The sequence below is a fragment of the Denticeps clupeoides genome, chromosome 12 (genome assembly GCF_900700375.1).
Source record: "Denticeps clupeoides chromosome 12, fDenClu1.1, whole genome shotgun sequence".
Classification (NCBI taxonomy): domain Eukaryota; kingdom Metazoa; phylum Chordata; class Actinopteri; order Clupeiformes; family Denticipitidae; genus Denticeps; species Denticeps clupeoides.
This window is the reverse complement of record NC_041718.1, coordinates 6,070,560-6,088,655: the sequence shown is the minus strand read 5'-3', so window position 1 is coordinate 6,088,655 and position 18,096 is coordinate 6,070,560. Positions and strand designations below refer to the sequence as shown.

The window sequence follows — 18,096 nt, the reverse complement described above, 5'->3', positions numbered from 1 at the left end:
ACTTACAATCAGTAGTTACAGGGACAGTCCCCCTGGAGCAACTTAGGGTTAAGTGTCTTGCTCAGGGACACAATGGCAGTAAGTGGGATTCGAACCCGGGTCTTCTGGTTCATAGGCGAGTGTGTTACCCACTAGGCTACTCCACCCTATTATTTAGGACATGCAAATTATTTGTGATAGTGTCCTACTGGGTAACACACTCACCTATGAACCTGAAAACCATAAAGTCACAGGTTCAAATCTCTTTAGTAGACACTCCATCGCCAAGGTCTTCTTGTTTTTCTTGCTTCTCCGCGGCTGCAGGCCTCCTCTTATCTGGTCGCGGTCATTCTGTTCTGCAAACAGCCTTTAGCCCACCAGTTTCTGGAGAGACTAATGATTCAATGTAGTGTGCATAGTAAAAGGATTAATATAGTTTAATGCATGCTAGATATATATATATGTCAAAAGGATTAATAGAGTTTAATACATGTGGGATATATATGTCAAAAAGGTAGTAAAGGTTAGTAGCATGATAACTTATATACATTTTCCAACATTTTGGTGTTTCCGCCCGGTTGACAGGTCCTTGTCATCTTCCACTAATAATGTGATTTCCACTGGTGTAAGTAACTCTTGATACGGGTTATTAAGATATAAGACGCTTCCCAAATTCAGACTGGACGGACGGTACATTAGTAGTGACATTTTGCAGATGCACTGTGGCATTTTATGCTCCACTGGAAGTCACCTCATCTCCTATAAGTACATAAATATGTTAATATGATACAAAAAATGGCCTAATGCTTTCATGCCACATTAGCAATAAACTTAATTTCTGTGAAACACAATTATGAAAAAAGCTAAGTAATATGTAGAGTTTCTATTGACCTGAAGAAGACTGTAAGGACCGTATCAAGGTATCATGAAATATAAATAATGCACACCTCCTCTCTGACCGGGGACCAGTGTACGTGCATTGGCCAGCACATGACGACAGGCGGTGTCGTGTTTCCCGCCCCCGCCGGTATCGAAGTAGCTGCTGCCACCCCGGCGACTCCGCCAGCGATCCGCTTCCAGGCCTGAAGCGTTTGGACGCTGGACGCCCCGCGACAGCCGCGTCGCTCGGCCCTGCGCTGTCGCTGCTCCTCTGATGCGCGGGTTGCCAGGTGTCGCGTCGCTGGTCTGCCAAAACGCGTGATACCGCGAACGTGTGTGCAGTGAGGTTAATTTCAGAATCCCAAACAGAAGGGGTTAAGAATACAGAATAAAAGACAAAAGGCCAACTGTCCACTTGCAGAAATTAAGTCGTTTATATAAATTGCTCAGCTATGGCACATTTAGTGAGAGAATAAAGAAATCTGTAAACAAAACAAAAAAAACTTTTGTCAACACATTTTAGTTTTCCTTTCCACCACACATCATTCTGGTATCATTATTTTAGGATAAATAAACTTAGTAGCCATGGCAACAGTGATTCGAATTGGAATAAACATGACCTAAATGGTGTGTTTACTTGTTGTCATTTGCCAACCCCTCACTCTTCATGTACTGTGAAAACATTTTTAGGGATATTGAGTATTTTTATGGTAATGCTAAAAGTGGAATTACCAGTTCATTACCAAATGATATTTCCCCCACTGTCATTTACACGACACTGTTTGAAGTAAATATATATTATAATTTTTTAAAAAATGATAACAGCCACGGTGAGGGTGTGTTTCTACAAATCGCGGTCGTTTAGTTAATTCTACATGATGTTTTAGGAGCCCTGTTGTTTGAGTGAAATCGAGCGAACCTGGCAAGCCGGCTCCGCCGCTGTGATGCTGCGGCGCTCTCCGCTTTAAGAGCAGAGTCTGCGCAATGGACGCGCGGCTTTAGCGCGCTGGCTGCGGGCGAGGAGCAGGCAGAGGGGCAGCGTTCTTTCCGCGGAATACGGGCAGACTGGACCTCGGCCGGGGGACTGAGGGGGGAATTTGGGGACAGTCATGGCGGGGGCGGGAGCGAAGGGAAGGAGGACGGGGCTCCCTGGCTTTTGCTGGAAGACCTGCTATTTCCACATCTTGTTCTGGGCGGTCTCCTTCTGTGGCGAGGAGAAGACCTTCATCGTGGAGGTAGGTCGGCGATGGCGGTGGTGGGCATCCCTGCGCTCCCTGGTCTCCCGTTTGCGGGACGCGCGGGACCGGACCCCCCCCCCTTACACCGCACCGCCCCCCCCATCCCACTCCATCATATCATTATCACCGTTATAGTTATTATTATTATAGGCCATTACCATGCACCGCAATAACGAAATGGGACGGGATGAATAAATGATGAGTTAAATGGACGGCCTCATATAAATAAATAAAATTCGATAAACGAGCTGGAGCTCCAGCGTTCCTGTTTTCCTGCGGTTTTATGCTGTTTTACGGTCAGTTTTTTTTTTATCTCATGTCACAGGCTGCAGGGTGAATTGTTATTGGCTGAATGTCGAATTTACCGTTTAACCCGGTTTCTGTAAGTTTTTTTATTTTATTTTTTTTGCAGCCCGGCGATGTTATTGATAATCGATCCATTTTGTTTTGACAGTTTTTCCGCGGCGTCCAATTAAACTGCGCCACGTTTATTCCCGAAAACGACGAATTCATTCAGTGGCGAGGAAAACAGCACGGACATCCATCCCTCGGGATCCGAACATAACTCACTATCACCAGCTCATCGACTAGTTCTGTTGATGCCAGAATGGATGGTTATTGATACAATGTTTTTTTTTCTTATTTACAATATGACACGTCATCAGATGCATCCGTTCTTATTTTTTTTGTCATTTATATAAGAATGAATGTTGAACTGTAAGATCTCATTGTTGACATTGTTACTGTTCATCTCCATTGTTGTGAAGGGGATGGTCCTACAGCAGCACACAGTGTGCCTGCTGCGGAGGAATATTCCCTGTTTTCATCCTGATCCGAGGCGCGGGCAGCGTGCGGTGAGAAATAGTACGTTCATTGTTAAAAACAGAGCCGATGGCCGTCGCCTTCACATGGCTGCTGCGCCGCTGTGTTTTGATTCTCGGCCGTTGCCCCTCGCCTCAGGAGGAAGGGGTCGCACGTTTCGATTGGCTCACAACGGTCCCGTGCATCCCAGATGCCAGGAAGATTACGGCCGGCCTTTGTTTACCCGCACCAGGGTCGGCCCGCGGTGCCGTCCGGTGAAATAGAATCGCTGGCAGAGGAGGCCCCGTGCCTTTGTCTGGCCGAAGGTGTTCCTCCTCCTCCTCCTCTTCTCCAGACTCATGGTCGCCGGGCTCCACACAGTATCCCGTATCCTCCTCCGCGTGATATCTTGTTTTTTTTGGGGGGGGGGGTTCCGCTCGGAGGGAGGGTAGAAGGTACAGTAAGCCCCGGAGGCTTTATTTCGGCAAGATCAGAGCCGTGGCGGGTATGTGGGGAACGTTCCCTTTTCCAGATGCTGACTGGGGCTGAGGTGAGGTGAGGTGAGGTGCTGCCGTACTTTGCGTTATAACACCGGCCCGGCACCGGTGGTCGCGGGTACCGATCGTCTCGGTTCAGGTCGATGTGGCGCGACACCCCGAGACGACTTCGAGGCGAACCACGGCATCGGTGATGAGGCGCCGGCGTCTGGAAGGCCAGGCATGTGTCCGCGATGGTGATGAGGATGATGATGATGATGATGTTGATGTTTTTGTTTAAAGGATAAAAGCTTCTGCCTCTTCTTACCCCCCTCCTGCCTCCCTTATGCTCCGTCTCGGTTGCATCTGGGACGGGTCGTAAAAACGCCCCACGTCCAGGATGAGTCATGTTGTGGGCACAGGGGAGGCGAGAACCTGTCAGCCACGCTTACTGAGTCACAGAAGATTAGCGTTTGGGCTTATTGGACGGTTAATTAATGGCTTTTTACAGGTTACTGAACGACACAAATGGCCATAAGGGCTTAGCGGAGAGGCGGAGGCACAAACGCGCGGCGTCCACGAGTGGCGGAAAACAGTGTCTTAATGCACGGCCAATGGAAATCTGGGGAAATGGGCGTCGTCGTCTCGACTGAGTCACGTTATGTAAGGTTTCACATCGAGCCGACAACATGTATGGTCTGGCGCGCTAACATGATGACTCCCGCCTGTGTCACCGATCGTCGTGGAGACCATTAAAGTACTTGGTGTCCCCGACAGATTGTCACTTGAAGATGATGACTTCGGTGGAGCAGACCCGGCGTGGTCCCCACCAGGTATAAACTACAGAACAATAAAAGCCAGACTTTCTGATTATCTAGGTGTTTTATCGTCTCACACTCTGCCCTTCGTGTGTATGAATGAGTGATTCCAGTTTCCATGGTGACCTCAGCTGATTTACTATTGTTTTTATCGACGAGTTCCCGTATTCTTGACGGCAGAGCTCATTATGAGACAATGTGCCTCTGAAAACACGCACAGTCACGATGTTCCCACGTAGCAATGCCTGTTCGGAATGTAAATTCCGAACGTTTGCTGTGTTTCAGACATCAGCCGCAGCATTAAGCGCTCTGGAAACAGCTCCCACCTCATCCGGCACGTGACACGGACATTTGATCAGATCGAAAGCACCTTCAGACTTCTACAACTGTCCACGAATCGTTCCATCCATGTGTCCTCTTGGACGTATAGCACTGACCACCCGCAACTGCCTTCAGTCGGATGCCGAAGCAACATCCAGGACCCAAGGTCTCCCAGGAGAACATGGCCCAGAACCCTGGCAGTTTGTCTAATGTTCTGGCTTAACCCCCTCCATTTACATTTCCTTCACGACGCCTTCGCGCGCTGCACGTCTTCCATCCAGCCTGTTTATGACCGTGACCCCAAATACTAAAGTCAAATTCAATAAGAATAAAATTGCCGCTGAATCCGTTCCAAACACTCCAACTGTCGGGAAGGCCGGCCTACTTAGCCTCTCCTTGTCCCCCCCCCCGCCCCTTCGCTCCCGTGTCGGGGGATCGGGGAGCCGTTCGCTGCCGAACTTGTGTGATATTTAAACACTTGGCCCGCTCGGGTGAGTGTGGATGTTGTGGCCCCGCCGGCGCGTCCCTGGGGCCCGGCAGGCCGCGCATTAGCTGCATGCATCACGCCGCCGCGAAAAAGCAATCGAATTGCAGCACATGACACAGACGGTGGCGCTCTGATCGTTCCTTTGTTTCCGAGGTGGAGCGTTTAGCCCGCGGCTCTTTTCCGAAATTGCCTGTTTTGACATTAGATCTGACAGCGGATTTTATTACGTAATATTAATGAACTGAAGAGTGACGGGGCAGGATTGATGCCACGCGGTTGAGCTCTGAGGTCTGTAGGCAGCGTAAACCAAGAGAAGCGGCTTCGTCTCAAATCAACCAGATGAAAGATCGGCGTTTTGGTGGCTCTCGTAATTCGGCCTGAATATGTCTCTTCAAGGCACCACGTGCAGAGGCAGGACGGAATGAATAAAACACGTGCCGCCTCTCGTCCTCCCCGAAAAGCAGCCAACTTTGTCACCATTACCGCCGCCAGAGCCGGGGACAGCGGCGTTGTTTACATGCACCTCGAGCGCGTCCTTCGCCGCAGCGCGCTAGGCCGCCCTCCTTTGTTTCGCCGCTCCGCCGGATATTTTTTCCTCCTCCAGCTTCCACGGACTGTACTCCCCATCCCCCACCATCCATCTACTGTACGCTCTTCCTCCCCCTCGCTGTCTGCTGCCTCCCCGCTGCCTCCGACGTCCCTCATCATGTCGTCCTCGGTCTCTCCGGCTCCCCCCCTCGCGAATGTGCCCGGTCAGCCTTGTTAAAGGGACGGGGACGGCCGTACATCATTCACTTCCCAGCGCTATCGATCGGCCTGTTTTGCGCGGGCCGGTGTGGTCCCTTCTCCTCTGCTGGCGAACAGGAGACGCCAAGTGCGAAGCGGATCAATGTTCACATCTTCCCCCGTCCTCTCCGGGGCTCGAACACTTAGATTCCCCTCTGTTTACCAGATCAGGGTGGCACTGTTACAATGGCTTCACTCTTCACACTCTTTTTTAAACAGGAATTATGGTTATTCAGCTGCGTTGGTCTTAAATAAAATCAATAAGTGTCTCTTATAAGTACAAATATATTCCGGAAAGACATTTGAGGCTATGCCCTCACTCACTGACTAACTATGTATCCCAGTTGGTGAAGGGTTAAATGTCTACCTCTTTTATGTTTAGAACATATTGTCTATTATTGCACTATTCCAGGTTGCACAGCGGTATTTGCCCTATTTTTACTTTGCACCTTCATTATTCATTTCTCTAGATTATCGTTGTCTGTCTTCTTGTTGTTTACACGTTTTTGGTTATTTTTGGCCTCAGACGTTATTCTTGCACTGGCCCATGTCCCACGTTTGGTCTTTATGCTTTTATGTCAGTCCTTAACTTTGTGTAAAGAACCCCTGACATAAATTCTTATTGGTGCCCTAATACTGTATCTGAGGTGTCTTTCCGAAATTCAGCCTTGGTGCAGAATTACAGCCACTCTGATCCAGTCCCACAATGAGATTTGTCCAGGACGCGCCATTTCAGTGTCTGTAGCTTTAAATGCTAATGAGGAGGAGAGAGGCGGGATGAGGAGGAGAGCGGCCAATAGAAGCGAGCGGCCATTCACGGAAATGACGTCATCATCATTCACACACCACAATGTTTGGCATAGACAGGAAGTCGTGTCAACGTGTTTCCAGATATATTTTAATCAACCCGCTGAACTTGAACTTGCAGAGGACACATTTGGTTGGGACATTGACATAAACAACAACTTGCACTTAAAAAGGTCATGATTTGTATACCATAGATCATAACAACAATGACTGTTGATGAGCACAATAAAGAATAGGTTCATCAAATGAATATGTATATATATGCATGTTATGGGGTGTGGTTTGGCATTGCGTGTATTAATTACGTTCATTGCTTTTTTTATCCTGTGTTTGTGTTTTCTGGAGATCAGAAAGCAGAGTGGGGGGGTGTGTAATTAGTCAACACGTGCGGGGCTGCAGCGTGCGCCGTTCCATCAAACCATGAGCAGCTCCCCGCCCAGACACACAGGCCGAGCCCTGGCGCTTCACCTCACTTGGACGAATCCAGGCATCCACAAGGATGTCACAAGCTTTACAGTCATATGCTCCTGCACGTCAGGATGAAGATGGCATATGATTTCATGCAGGAGGAAATAAGGTCATGATGCGGTGGAGAGCTGAAAAAAGACCTTTATACTTGATGATACCAATTTGGGCAAAGATTGCTCCTCCTAATCTGACAGCATGGGCCCAATTTTCTTTGCACGATAATAGATATAGCGCATGGGGGGCGTTCACACCAAGCGTGTCTTCTGACATGTGCAGAAATAAACAGATAAAAAACAGCAAAGGACTTGCGTGACCTGCGTCATGAGACACTAGCCCTTTCATTCTGATGTGCTATAATTTCTGACACCTTGAACACAAATTTTAATTATGTTTCTCTTAACTAATTTTAAAATGAAAGGGACCAAAGAGAAGGATTGACAGCTCTCACGCAGCCGTCGTTGAAATGATGAGCCCCCTCCTGTCAACACGTTTCTTTGCTTGCCATGCACCTTGTTCACAGAACTGCAAATGGACTCTTTAATGTCTGATACAGCTTAAATGTGTACAAAGACAATGCACAGCTTCGTTATAAAAGTACACTTTCATACAAAGTAGAAATTCAAAGTGAAAAACTTGAAAGATCTTTTTACATTTTAAAAGCACTTTGCCGTGGATGTGCCTGCAGCTGAGCCACTCCTCGCTTGGGCAGCCAGAACCGGAAATGGGCTTAAGAACTGCTCCCACTGGGCTCCCACGGTGTAAACTGATCAACAAGGCGTCTTTCTTCCAAAAACATCACAAAAGAAAATCAGTTTCCATCCTGAGAGATTAGTCAAAAGTTGGTTTAATGCTGAATCTTTGTGCCACTGTTTCCAAAAGAGCAAAATAGGGGCATGTAATTCAGTAATTAATATGCGATATCTGACAATGGAAACTTCTCATAATAACAAAGTAATCATTGGGCTCTCCTTCAGAAACAAGTCTTAGCTCTGCCTAAATTGCATGCATTGTAAAAATCACACCCATAATCGAAAGGCTGCCGGTTTAAATCACCGTCCCCACACACTGCTCCCCGGGCGCCTGTCATGGCTGCTCACCAAGGGCAATTGTTAAATGCAGTGGACACATTTCGTTGTGTCATCGTGTGCTGTGCTGCAGTGTTTCACAGTGACAATCACTTCACCATCTTTCTAAATAACAAATTATTTGTACTGCACAAATCGTACTGCACAAATTGCATTTTGCTAATAAATTAATATAATTTTTCACCAAAAGCATTTTGTGAAAGAAACATTTTTCTTCTCTCAATGTATTTAAGCCACAAAATGTAACACAGTTTGTCAATATAAAAAACTTCAATTCATGCACAATATGCATTATGCGCATTAAAAGGCTTAAAAATACACATGATATATCCATTTTCTGTCAGATGATATGTGTTTTTCTCACAATTGCTCTGAAACCCCTAACACATGATTGTAAATGCATCATGTTATTGTGCAGGGGGCAGTTAGAACTCCAGGATGTGGTGTGTTTGCCCTGAGGTGTGTGATTCCACAGGGCTGAGTTTGATATTGAGCTCTAGGTTAGTTGAGTGGGAACTGCAGTTTTTAATGAAAGCCTTCTCTAATCAAAAATATTACTCCTGAATCCATGGCTCGTATGAAGGAGGTGAAGGAAACTTGTGTGGAACTGGATTAAAGTTGCTGTGACTCCGCACTATGGCTGAATTTTGGAAAGAGACTTGAGGTACAGGATAATGGGGACCAACAAGACCAATATAAAAGCAAAAAAATTATAATTTCAGGATATGTTTAAATTTAAGTTAACTAAGTTTTTGATATTAGTGGTCATTTGTGAAATATGGTTCGATATAAATACCTGACAAACTCAAATTACTGACAATTTGTGGCTAAAGTGAAAAAGTATAAATATCAGCATGGTCAGGTCTGGCCTGATGGAACACCGTTGGTTATGACCGCTTACGCTGACTAATTACATTCTCAGCATGCCTACTCCACTACGTCAACCCACCCCTCAAGCCCAGTTTCATCAGTAATCAATTAGGCTCTCGTTACGGTTTATATAATTTAGTAGGGCATTTTTACTATTTTTGATGGTCTTTATTGCATACATTATCTGCTTGAAAAAGTTGTCAAAATTTCACTTGTGAAGGTCTGACTGAAAGTTAACTCCCACCGGGGAAAAGAAAATCTTTCATCTGGTGATGATGATCTGTTGGTGTGGCAGGTTTTCCGGGTTTTCAAGCTTAACTGACTGTGCCTCCGATAAAAACCTCCCGGCTGCTACATGATCGCAAAATGAGTTTTTATTCCTGACATTAAATTGCAGGGAGGGTTTGAAATGGCTACCTGATCACATTCAGTCAGGAGGATTGGCCATTTTCGAGCAGGCCACATTTGGCAGAGCGGGTGGATATTTTTACCCCGACTCCTGGGAAGTGATAAGCGCAGAGATGCCTAGCCAAATTACAGGCGCTCTTCGCTTCCCTCGACTCTGGGGCAGGAGGAGAAATCCATTGTCTCAATTTGTTTAGCCGCCGCACTCGTGCTTTCCGCACGCGCGTGCTGTGATTTTAATGGTGTTGTGGGATAGCTCTGGTGAATTATTTAATTTGAGTGATTTCCCCTAAGGATTGAGCAGCTGCTGGCTCGAGCACCGCCATCATCAGTGGAATACTTTCACAAAGATTAACTGAGTGCTTCGTATGTCACGTCTGTCGCTCGCTCACGTGAGACTAGGTTTAGTGGTGTAGCTAATGGGATCAGAGGCATGATGCATCGCTGTGTTTTGTATTTATTTTAGGGCTGTGACATTAACATATTTATCAATGCAATTGCTTTTATTTAAGATGTTAAAATGAATTCACATCATTAATGCAGCAGTGACTTGTTTACTTCCTGTGTGGGGTCTGACCTTTGACACGGAAGCCAGTTTCTTCATAGCTGGAGAGGTAAAGACGGACGTTTTAGGGCCGATGTTGATGATACATATTTTGCGTGCGATTTTGCGTTATTTTCAGACGGAGATGCATGGCTGCCGAGACACTCAAACGCAAAATAAAACTGGCATCTGGATGCATCTTTCTTCAAACACAACCTTATTTTATACAAACAAAATTCCCTGTGATGCTTTATAAGGGTCTTCTGGATAAACCATGATTAATCAAAATAATTTCATTGCAAATCATTGTTTTTTTTAAATGGTTTAATAGCCATAATTTCTTTCTCCAAAAATGATCATTGTATAAAGTATCCATTAAAAATCCAACCATATATAAATGCGCAATTTATTGCTTATTTGACATGTTGTTACTGTGCATAATGGCGTTAGAATGTGCTCGGCACTTTAGGGTATATGACTGCCTCAATAAGTCAGTTTGCAGCCCCAGAGTCTCTCCTGAGACTTTAGCGGTAATGATGGTGCCAGTCTCCCGCTGAGAACACTGGGAGGCTGTGAATCCACCTTCCATTAAAATATTTATTATCAAATCGGACCCTTGAACTCAATTACAGAGGGCCTCCTCGTGTACATGCTGATATAAGACTTTTCCCTCATCTGTACTGGGGAGATGAAAGGCGAGAGCGAGGAGGGGGTCTGAGGTGTTTGGTGGGTCTGCTAACTGGTTTTTCCTCCCTGTCCTTCTTTTTCAGACGTGGCTGAAGAACTACGGCTACCTGCTGCCCCATGACATCCGAACTTCGGACCTGCGGTCGGAGAAAGCCATGCAGTCTGCAGTCGCTGCCATGCAGCGGTTCTATGGTATCCCTGTGACTGGGGTGCTGGACCAGACCACCATTGAGTAAGTACATGCAAACTTGAAATGTAGTCTTGAAATGTATTCTTGTTGGAAATAATCTTTCATTTACCCATAGACATAACACAGTATTGTGTCAAACATTTCTGCATTTACCATTACTAATAATGAATATTTTTCAGTACAGAATTTCTCTTTATTGATTTCAACAGTTCATCGTAATATGTACTTTTTGTGGTTTTAAAGGCATGTGTCAAGATCCCGAAAGATAAATTGATGTAAATTACAGCTTCTAAAAGGAAATATTTCATATATAAGGAAATATTTCTCAGTAGGGAGGAAGGCCACAGGTTCTAGTTTGAGATGGGGAATTAAGGTCAGAGTATGGTAGAGGGTGGTCACCTACCCCATAAAACACGTTGCGTTTGTCACTGGAATTTGCTGGAATATACATTTTTTGTGCATAATCAATGTTCAGTTTGAACGAGTGGGCAATCACACCAACTATCATTATATTGGCAACATCCTGAGATAATCACACCAATTACACCTATTTTTAATTCATGGGTTAAAACTTGTCACCATGAAGAAATTGTGAAAAAAAGTGGATTAAAACACAATTGGTTAAGTAGCTTTCCTTAACATGCTTAGTTGTTGCAGTTCATTTAATCTAACCCATCCAGGTTTCTTTCATAACATTTTGGCTTTCTAATATCTGAAAAATAAAAAACATTTTTTTTTTTACATTATATTAGAATAAAGGCATATTAAAATTTTATGGAATACATATTGTTTATTATTCAAACACTGACTGTGAAGACAAAAAAAGCTGTTCTTGTCCCTTGTGCCATCATCATATTTTTGATTCTTGAAACCATATGCCAGACATTTAAGACTGAGACAACCAGGATAAGTAAGATCTTCAAGTGAGTTTGCAAAGTTGAATTTTTGCAAAAAAATAAAATAAAGGAATGTCAGTGAAATATCAATGAAAATGCACACTTTATAGCATATTACTAGTTTCCTAACTTGTTCTCTCTTTTTAACATATAAAGGTGGATGAGGAAACCTCGTTGTGGGGTGCCTGACCACCCCCACGTCAGCCGCCGAAGGCGGAATAAACGCTACGCCCTAACAGGTCAAAAATGGAGGGACAAAAAAATCTCTTACAGGTAGATTTTTGTGCTTATCTTTATTTCTGTGTTTATGAGCAATTTTATGCAGTGCAAATTGTAAACCCCAGTAATAATAATAACTGAACTCGTTATTATTATTAACATATAAGGTCTGGAAGAGTTTAATTTGTACTCAGTGTACTGAATGATTATCAAGAAGATTTTAAGCATTTACTCAATTCATACAAGCTGCATGGGCTAACCAGTTATTTCTTCTCAGGTATTTTAAATCATTTTAATATGATTCATGCAACAGGGCCCTCTTATATGGGAGTCAGGGTACATTTTGTTCAAAAGGGAGAACAAAAAAACAAGTGTTAAGATCACACGGGGACGCGGCTAAAAGAGAGTTGCCCACACATGCTCCTCTGCAGAGTGTACTGTACACACAGTAGTGAGCGCTAAGCCACCGTCCTTTTAATATCAGAGGGGGGTGGTTTGCAAATGGCACATCAGTGTGCAGCTTGCGGGTGAAGGGTCTGTTGTCGCGAAGGCAGACAGTGGTGATGTGGTGATTCCTGCTGTCTGCTTGCTTTCTTAGAAAATGGATGGAATTCTTTCATTTTAATTTTATTTACTTGGCACTCAGGGAGTACATTGTAAACATATAATTGAAAATTGAAATATTTGAGAATGTGTTTATCCTTTCTTATGCTTTCTGTAAAAATAATTCATAAAAATGTAAATATAACATCTTTTAGATGCTGTATTTACAATAAAGCCTGTTAAATTGATTCTTCAAGATGTCTTATTGTATATATATATATACACTCACACACACACACATATATATATATGTGTGTTTTCATAGGCTAAAGCACTCGTAGATGTATTTATTAATCTACATTATATATATAGTTAATCTGAGTCATCTGAAATTTTTGTTTAATGTAGATTAATAAATACATCTATGAGTGCTTTAACCTATGAAAACACAGATACCTTATATCTGTGCTTTTATTGTTTGTGTGTGTGTTTGTGCTCGTAAAAGATGAACAGCCACTTCCTGTGTGCTCCATCAGGCTGCATAGATGCCAGATTAAACATAATGCCATTGCAAGAGACTATTGAACGCAGTAAAACAGAATAATAACCATGCTGACAGCACTAGACCCGAGGTTGTCTGAGTTCGTGCTAGGAACAGGCTCTACTGTATATCTGCCTGGCGCTCGCTCTCCGAGCGTTGCTCATTACTTATTTATTTCCCACACATTAGACTCCATGGCCTGTGAGTCTGTTTCTGTCCACCCCTCACTTATGCAATGCAGCAGCGCTTGCTGGAATTCTTCCCCCAAGGCAGTGAAATAAACCATGCCCCTCAAATGTGGGCAAGAAAAGGGGAGAGTGCTTCTTTTTTATTGTGTTATTTATTTATTTAGACACAGACAAGGACTCTGCAGTTTTAAATGCATTTTACATCCTACCCACCTCCCGTAGTGCACTCTATATTTAGCCTGTCTGGGGCTACTGAATCTGATTTGATCTTTGAGGACTGTCAGGATGCATCAGATGGAGCGTGAGGTACTGAAGAAGGCAGAAGGATTTTTCCCCTCTTGGAAACACTAGTTCATTTCTGTTTTTATAAAAGTTTGTATTTCCTGACTGAGCTGTAGTCTCAGTGATATAATTTAATTATTTCATATCTTATTTTCCTTTTTTTTTCAATTTAGATATTTACAGGTTTTCCATTACTGACCAGCTGAAGTTATGTTTCAGAAAGGGACCTGTCTGCTATTGGTAAATGGCCTTCCTTGCCATTTGGCCCATATTTCTGAACATTTATGCAGATTATAAGACGGTTATGTAAGGGCTTAAGCAGGGTGTACACAGCTGACGGACTGTGCATGTTCCGCTAGCTGCAGATCATGTTTTCCGCACCAACCTTAAAGAGCTCAGGATTCATTTGGGATGTTTAATATCGGCCATATCAGTGGACTGAATCTGTCGAGATTATGCCGCAGAGATTTCATCTCATTCTCAGGCCTGTGAATCCTGAGCATGTGCCCAGAGCTCATATTTTAATCCATACCTATTCATTTCTTTCAAAGTTCTACCTTTAAATGGGCCACCAGATGTACTGCCTGGCGGTCGGGAACCTGTTTTCCAGAATATTATCACGTACTCAAGAACATGCAAAAACATTCCTTCAGCCATATATATACTCCATGTAAATGTGTTGCAGAAGTCGCATCAGAATCTGTATCTCTTTCTCTTTACCAGCATACACAACTTTACACCGAAAGTGGGTGAAAAAGACACTCAGAGGGCAATTCGGCAGGCCTTCGACGTGTGGCAAACAGTGACCCCACTGACCTTCCAGGAGGTGGCCTATTCGGAGATTAAGAACGAGGGAAAGGAGGCAGACATCATGATTTTCTTTGCCTCTGGATTTCATGGTGACAGTTCTCCATTTGATGGTGAAGGAGGCTTTTTGGCACATGCCTACTTTCCTGGGCCTGGAATTGGAGGAGACACACACTTCGATTCAGATGAACCGTGGACATTAGGAAATGCCAATCATGACGGTAAGATGGTCCTTACTAATGTTAATAGCGCAGTTTAGAATTCAGAGTTGACTCTAATTCTTGCCTGTAGTTTGAATGAGTCAATTGTCATAGTTTAATACTGTTATAATAAATGAATATTGAGATTCAATTCTTATTTTTGATTATGTTTAGGGCAGAGGGTTAATGGTTCAAAGAAATCGCTGTTCACTTCCATAGTTAGTTCCATAGTTTCCATGTTAAGTATATCTCTTGAAAACAAAGAGATGCTCATTATCCTGAAACTTGCCCACTGCGCCCCTAAGGCAACGTGAGGCAGCAAGAAGAAATAACTTACAGGATCAAGAAGAACTCCTCCACTCAGAGATGGCTGCTGATGAATGACTCGCAGATCAATGATTAATAGTAATGAGCTTTCGATCAGCAGCAAAAAAAAGTACTTTGAGGGTTCTGAGAGGTCACTTAGAATGGGGAATAAAAAGAGGGCAAACAAGAGAGTGAGACACCAGCATTTTCAACACATCGGCTGGGTCACAGTTAATTGGGTGACTGTGTTCTGGTGCAGCATCCTATCTATATGCACCCCGCTCACCCACTCCATGTGTGAGATGAATGAGAGCGAACCCCTCCCCCAGCGCCCACCCCCAACCCTCCTTGTGTTGAGGCAGGGAAAAAGAAATCAAAGTCCTGACTGTGAGTCAGGAGGATATGTCAGAGGGGCAAGAATAAGAGAGAGGGACCTGGAGTGATAGAGGAAGAGCGCAGGGAATAAAGAGACACTGGAAAAGGCAGAGCAGATATGGGGCTTCCGGAGGGAGTCTCTTCAATGAGAATCGCATAACCTTATTAAAAGGAGCTTGTGGAGGTGTCATAGGCCTGACCAACAGAGAAAAGGAAGGGGGAAACTTTCTTTCTATGATAAAAGAAGTTAAGTTACACCCCTGTGTGGAAGAGGAGGATGGCATTAGTCCCAATCTCCAAATATTTTCGGTTCCTTTGGGGCGTAGTTTCTGGAAATAGAAAACGGCTGGAGTAATTGGTTTTCAAATTGTGCTAGTTTCTGTTCTGGTAATATCTTTTATAAATACTGTTTCAATATCTTAAGAGGTGATGGTAGTAGCCTAGCGGGTAAACCAGAAGGTTTGAACCCCAGTTACTACCATTGTGTCCCTGAGCAGGACACTTAACCCTGAGTGTCTCCAGGGGGGGGACTGTCCCTCTAAATACTGATTGAAAGTCGCTCTGGATAAGGGTATCTGATAGATACTGACAACACAATTAAGTTTAAGCAAAAATGAAAATGGAATAAAATAACAGAACAATGTTCTGCCGCTCATACAGACGTCATATTGTACTTGTTTCTTAATCAGTGTTAACTTAGACAGTTCCTGTCGGCTGTAGATGTAGAAAAAAAACAAGTAGTAATACTATCAATCACACGCAATGAAACAGAGGTCACCGAGGCATTTTGGACGTTGGACGAGCACAAGCAGGGACGTTGGTGCTAACAATACTAGCACCAGCAGGTTGCCTGCTAGTGTGCGAATGGAACTAAAAAATCTGAACAAGTCTGAAAGCACGACTGGTCTCAAAAAGAGGACATGTCCGGGAATGAAGGACGTCTTTTTAGTGAAGTGATTGTCACATGTGATACACAGGAGCACAGCTGGTCACCGTAGCATTGATGCGATAATAATGTTAACTTGCCCGGCACTGATCAGTACACTGTGTTGTCTTCAGTCGGACTTGCTAACACGGCTACCACATTTACATTTACAGCATTTATCAGACGCCTTTATCCAGAGTGACTTATAATCAGTATTTACAGGGACAGTCTCCCTGGAGCAATTTAGGGTTAAGTGCTCAGGGACACAATGGTAGTAAGTGGGATTCGAACCTGGGTCTTCTGGTTCATAGGCGAGTGTGTTACCCACTAGGCTACTACCACTACCAAACAACAAGTATTTTCCAACGATCTGGAACACTGTCCTGAAAAAAAAAAATGTATTGTGTCGAACTAAAGCAAGACACCAGAGCAAGGAGTCCATCCCAGCAACCGATCATCAGTGTCCAACAAGCAGCATTTGTGACGTGTTGCTTTGCCATAATGCAGCTACCTGGTGTGCTTGTAGCCGGTCCAGAAAAGAGAGAGAATATCCACACTGTAATGTTGAAAGCGTTTAATTATCATTTGTTTTAGCTTTTTATCTTGGTGCTGCTGATTCAAGTTATCGGTGCTCTAGCAATAAGTACATCCCAAACCATACAAATGGAAGAGAATGGGTAAAAGTACAGATGGATTTCAGGTAGCCACTGTCCAGTGAGAGCTGAAATAGGAGGTAAGTGTCTGGAGTGGGAAATATGGATGGTGACAAAAATATATTCCATTCCCCGCTGCTCCCCAAATTCTCTCTGACTAACCTAAATCACATGCTAATCTTTGGCTGTAGAGGTAGGGAATTGTAGTGTTCACTTTCTGAAGAATAGTGTAGAATATGTGTAGAACATATCTGGGACACACTGTCTCTGAAAACCTTTGTTTGACCTTTTGGTCTTTCTTTTTCCAGGTAATGACCTCTTCCTTGTGGCAGTGCATGAGCTAGGCCATGCCTTGGGTTTGGAGCATTCCAATGACCCCAGTGCTATAATGGCTCCCTTCTATCAATACATGGACACACATAACTTCAAACTACCCCTCGATGACCTTCAGGGCATCCAGAAAATATATGGTACGTAGTCCTTGCTTCAGTTTTAAGCTGAGCGTTTAATTTCGAAGCTGAGCATTTAATTTAAAGATGAAGTGAAAATGTCATTCACTAAGACATATCAGCATGACCTGTTTCAGAAATCTTCAGGGGGAAATTGGTCCTTTTCCCTCTTATAGGCTTTCAATATGTGCTTGGCTTGTAATTATTACAGTTAGTGTTAGGGTTGGAGATATTGAATTTGTATCATGTATCCATGTATCATGGGTTGATCCACATCTGATGAAATAAATGACTATATCATTAAGTATAAAGTTTAACGTTATTGATAAAAAGACAGCGTGTGCTTTGCTTTCAAGGTTCGCTCCTCTGCCCACCCTGAAAACTCTCCTGATGCATGCCTGTTTTTTTCTTGCGGTGTCATGGTAGGATGATATGGTAGAAATAAATGTCTAAAACCAGCTCATAGTCACATGTTATATTTAACCTGTCATCAGTGTTTTGCTTTGACGCTCCAATGTCTTTTTTCTATTGGTCGTGTGTCAACAAAAGAAAAGCAACTTTGAGCAAAGGCTTGTGAAGTGTTGCTTTGCCACGCCACTTTGGGCATGCACCCCATAGAAAACAATGGGTTTCAGAGTGTAGCAGTGTTCTTTACTCGTTCTGGCTTCAACTGGCTTAACATCGGAGGTGAATCCACAGAGAGAAGTGGATTTGGTTCTGAAGAAAACTTCATCATGCTGGTGTCATTTTGTGCAATAAAGGACCGAATTTTAGGCCATATCGCCCAGCCCTAGTTTCAGCGATTTGTTAATGACATATAAAAGCATTAAATCACATTGAAAAGCCATTTTATCCTCACCTGCTTACATGG

General features: G+C 43.7%; 1 protein-coding gene across 2 annotated transcripts in view; it reads left to right on the top strand.

Moving 5' to 3' along the window:
• Positions 1–1,967: 1,967 nt before the first annotated feature.
• mmp24 (matrix metallopeptidase 24) overlaps positions 1,968–18,096 on the top strand; it is a 27,627-nt gene continuing 11,498 nt past the window's right edge. The window contains exons 1-5 of one of the 2 annotated variants that reach the window (XM_028998126.1): positions 1,968–2,093; positions 10,735–10,883; positions 11,894–12,010; positions 14,234–14,538; positions 17,085–17,246. In XM_028998126.1, coding sequence (XP_028853959.1) covers positions 1,968–2,093; positions 10,735–10,883; positions 11,894–12,010; positions 14,234–14,538; positions 17,085–17,246 — 859 coding nt within the window. Of the gene's footprint in view, positions 2,094–2,309; positions 2,393–10,734; positions 10,884–11,893; positions 12,011–14,233; positions 14,539–17,084; positions 17,247–18,096 lie in introns of those variants that run through there. The other variant, XM_028998127.1, reaches the window with a different exon arrangement.